Source organism: Lutjanus erythropterus, chromosome 4 (assembly GCF_056507025.1).
Source record: "Lutjanus erythropterus isolate fLutEry1 chromosome 4, fLutEry1.hap2, whole genome shotgun sequence".
Lineage (NCBI taxonomy): Eukaryota > Metazoa > Chordata > Actinopteri > Lutjaniformes > Lutjanidae > Lutjanus > Lutjanus erythropterus.
This window is the reverse complement of record NC_139320.1, coordinates 8,994,910-8,998,979: the sequence shown is the minus strand read 5'-3', so window position 1 is coordinate 8,998,979 and position 4,070 is coordinate 8,994,910. Positions and strand designations below refer to the sequence as shown.

General features: G+C 38.6%; 1 protein-coding gene across 1 annotated transcript; it reads left to right on the top strand.

The window, feature by feature from the left end:
• The first annotated feature begins 891 nt into the window (after nucleotides 1-891).
• On the top strand, nucleotides 892-2,758 carry dharma. The gene is made up of 3 exons (XM_084716334.1): nucleotides 892-1,234; nucleotides 1,497-1,705; nucleotides 2,492-2,758. Exons 1-3 carry the CDS (start codon nucleotides 922-924, stop codon nucleotides 2,609-2,611), a joined length of 642 nt encoding a protein of 213 aa, XP_084572460.1. The 5' UTR covers nucleotides 892-921; the 3' UTR covers nucleotides 2,612-2,758.
• The last annotated feature ends 1,312 nt before the right edge of the window (nucleotides 2,759-4,070 follow it).

Genomic DNA, 4,070 nt, shown 5'->3' with positions numbered 1-4,070 from the left:
TTTATTTTTTTCCCCGTTTTATTTCAAAATGGAAAAACATTAAACATTTTGTTTACATGACACAACTACATCTACATTAATTCACCGAGGCAATAATCACATACACACATGAACAACACAGGGTTGGACAAAGGTTGGATTTAACCTTAATTATTTTTTCATATGGTTATTCTTTACATTTTATTTATTTTATTTACAAATATATTTTATTCCATGTGACAGTGGTCTGGAATTTAATAAATTAATAGTTAAATAAATAAATACAGTGTGAATAATACAGAGAAATAATGTGAACCCAGGAGATTCCAATAGAAGCACACTGAAGTGTTAGACCCAAACCAAAACTTTTTAATTAAATTTAACTGATCAATAAAATGATTTATAACAAGATAAGATATGTAATATTTTCTGTAAAAGTGAATCTGTTTTCATATCTCTGTTTGTCTATTTTCTTGTTGTTCTTTATGTTTGTATATTTTTATTCTTGTTAAAGTACAGTTTCCCTCCAAGGATCAATAATGTGTTAAAAAAAATTAAATAATTCAGACACCAACAAAGATTTAACATATGAAAAATATTAAATTGTATAAACTGAATTCGAAGTAAACAGATACCCAATAAAATAAAAGTATTTTGAATAAATAAAATGTGAACAGACTGAGGCTGTTTGAAGAAGAGTTTTCAGTCACATCATCATCGTTCAGTTCAAAGAATCAAAGAGTTCAGGAGATCAAATCAAAGTTTCATTTCTGACTGAACTTCAGACGCTCATTAACGAGGCTCGTTAACATATTAACGAGCTGTCAGCTGTTTGATGGAGGCTGCTGTTTATAACTGGACTCTGGAGAACCCAGAGTCCAGTTCAGCTCAGAGGCCTCAGCAGCAGCTTTCTGGAACTTTTCGGATCATTCAGGTCGGATCATGGAGGGCAGCAGAGTGTCGGACTTCAGCATCGAGCGCATCCTCGGACACAAGCCGCCGCAGGTGATGGACTTCTCACCTGACGGGTATCTGCAGGGGCTCCCCGGGGGGTTCAGTCTGGACTCTGGGAGCCACATCAGACCTCCCGCACCAGTCCCAGTCCCGGTGCCGGTGCCAGGCTACCTGCAGTACCGAGGGATGGGCTTTGGAGAGGCGTTTTACCCGTACGGACCCGCGTTCCACCACGCAGACTTCAGCAGCATTTATCCAAACCCCGGAGTTTATGTGCGCCTCAGCAGCCACGAGTCTGCAGGTACTTTTAATATTTTCACTAAACGTTTTGTTTAAATTCGGATGTTTTTGTTTTAAACGAGGAAATTTTCATCAGTGTCAACCATCAGGAACTTTTTCATTTAATTTACAATGAAATAAAAAACAGATCAGTAATCTGGAAAACTATCGATTACTGTTACAAACGGTTCAAAAGTTCTGTTACAATAATAATAAAAAAACATCAGTATTTTATGTTTGCGCATTTCTTCTTACTCAACTGTTTTTCTTTCTTTTTTTTCCAGATGCTCAGCAGTTGTCAGGTTACCATAGTTACCATCAGGCCGGGCTGCCCGCGCAGTCGCAGCTACGTCAGAGGTCCCGGATGAGGACGGTGTTCACCGACAGTCAGACGAAGCGACTCGAGGCGCTGTTCGAGCTCACCGACTATCCGGCGGTGGAGGCGCGCGCTGAGGTGGCGAGGAGCACCGGGCTGAGCGAGGAGACAGTCAGGGTGAGTCCCACGTGATCATGTGATGTCAGGGTTCTTCTGGCCAGAGACAGTCGAACTGCGGCTATGTGCGTAAAACTTCTCCAGGATGCGTAAAATGTTTCCAGGTTTAAATTTACGCACTGATTTACGAAGGAACGTTTTTTTCGTTTATGTGACAAATCAAGTTTGTCGTCTTAAGGATAAATTATCATTAATGTTAAATAATTTGTATTCTTAAAAGTATACAAACTCATGCGCAAAACCAGGTAGTATTCAAACACACAAGTCAGTGAGTCTGTCTGTGCTTAGAAAACAGCGACTCTGTCACGACAGATATTTAGAGAAACTTTGTGGCTTCACGTGCAAAAAAAAATCTCTTCAAGTTGTATTTTTGAGAGCAGTGGTTCAAAGTCAACACAGAAGTTTTGCGTGTTTGTGCGTAAAACTCTTCATGCTCCTGCTGGTGTCCAGTTTGTTTATGTTTGTGTTTGAATTAAGTTTTCACTCATTACTTTTGGTATCTTACAATAATTACACACTTTGATTTGTTCTCTCTAAAAAACAAAGAATTTCTCTTTTAAAAGAGAAAAAATGCTTATTTGCTTTGAAATAAAATCAAATTTGACTCAGTGCAATAAAAGAATCCTTGTTGTGGGCAACTGTCATCACTGAGATAAAACCTTTTTTTCTTAAATGTGGAGATTTATATTATTCCTGTACTTGACAGATGACAGTGGACTTGGTTTTTGTTGTATTGCTGCTCAGAGAACCTGTAGTTAAACATCTCCTGTCTCTTTCTGTTTGTAGGTGTGGTTTAAGAACCGCAGAGCCCGCAGGAAGCGCCAGCGTAGTGGCTCAAAGGTCAAATCTCCCTCTCCTCCCCACAGCACCGGAGCAGAGAGGAAAACCTTCACCTCCTTCCTCTGAACCAACAGGGGCTCCACCCACTGCTCAGAGATCAGCCTTGTCCTGTGCAGGGACTCTCACCTTCAGAGGTCAAAGGTCAGCCAACTGCATCCTGCTCAGTGACACCTCAGCAGGGTGGATGCTGCTGCTGACTCCAGCTGATGACCCAACAACTGTGGTGATGCATTCAGGAAGTGTGGGGACATTTAATGATGAAATGTTAAAGGAGAGCTGTTTGACTCACACTCTGCAGTTAATTCTCTACAGTTTTCTAGTTTTAAGTTATTTTCTTATATTTCTATGTAATTTATTGAAACAGTGTATTAAAGCTGGTGTGTAGGCACATTTTCTAACCTTGAGTGGTTTCATGAAGAAATAAATGTATGATGATATGAATTCAGTCCTGAGTTGCTTTTTATTTTTATTTGTGTGTTTATTAAAACTTTAATCCTTCCACCTGGGGTACCTGCAGACCACAGAGGTAAACCTGTCATAAAATTCTATCATTCCAATTTTTTACAATCAATTTCTTCCTAATGACTTCATATTATTCTTTTCTGTTTTACTTTTAAAAATAACAATGAACTGGGGTCATGGGAGAACCCAATCAAAAGCACCAAATTCTGACCTTCTGATGTGGCTGCAACAGATGGAAATATTTGTTGAGTTCATATTTTCCAGGGGTTTTAACACACATTATCAGCAGAGCAGAAGCTCTCTGGTGTCATTTTGAAGACGACAGACTCAGATCGAGCAAAGTTTTCTTCATATCTTCCATCATCAATCCTAAATTCTGCTCCTCCTGAGGTCAGAAATACAATAAAGATTTCACAATAAAATGTTTTGTGACACTAAAATTAAATGTTTATGTTCTAAAAGTCTAAATTTAAATTGCATTCATTCAACCTTCATTGATGTCACATCACATGGCTTAATCTGATGCTACACATTTAATCAGGATTTTCTGCAAAGTACAAAAATTCCACTTTAGAGTGACAATCGCTACACAGTATTTTCTGTTTTCTCTGATTCTCACCGTCTTACTAACTCGCGCGAGACTTCTCTCTGACTCTACCCGTGCAGACGCTGCTTCTATTGTGCCACTGACACCTGCTGGTGATTTACTGATACTGCACCTTAGCCATGACACTGACCATAAATAACACTGTACCCTAGATTCTAACAGAAATGAACTCTTTCCCCATAAACACCTATAAAACACATGAGAAATGTATAATACTCACTCTTAACTTACATTACAGCAAGAAATAATTCTGTTTAATAAGGTACACAGGGCTTATTACTGAAGAAAATCTGAAAATCGACAAGTGGGTGTCACTGTTAAAAATAATCAGTTTTCTTTTTCAAGGCTTTAAACCAGCAGTAGTGGAATAAACATTTACAAAAAAAACCCTCAACCTTCAAAATGTCTTCAGTGACTCAAAGCAAAAGACTGGAGAGGTAGAAAAACATCAAATTC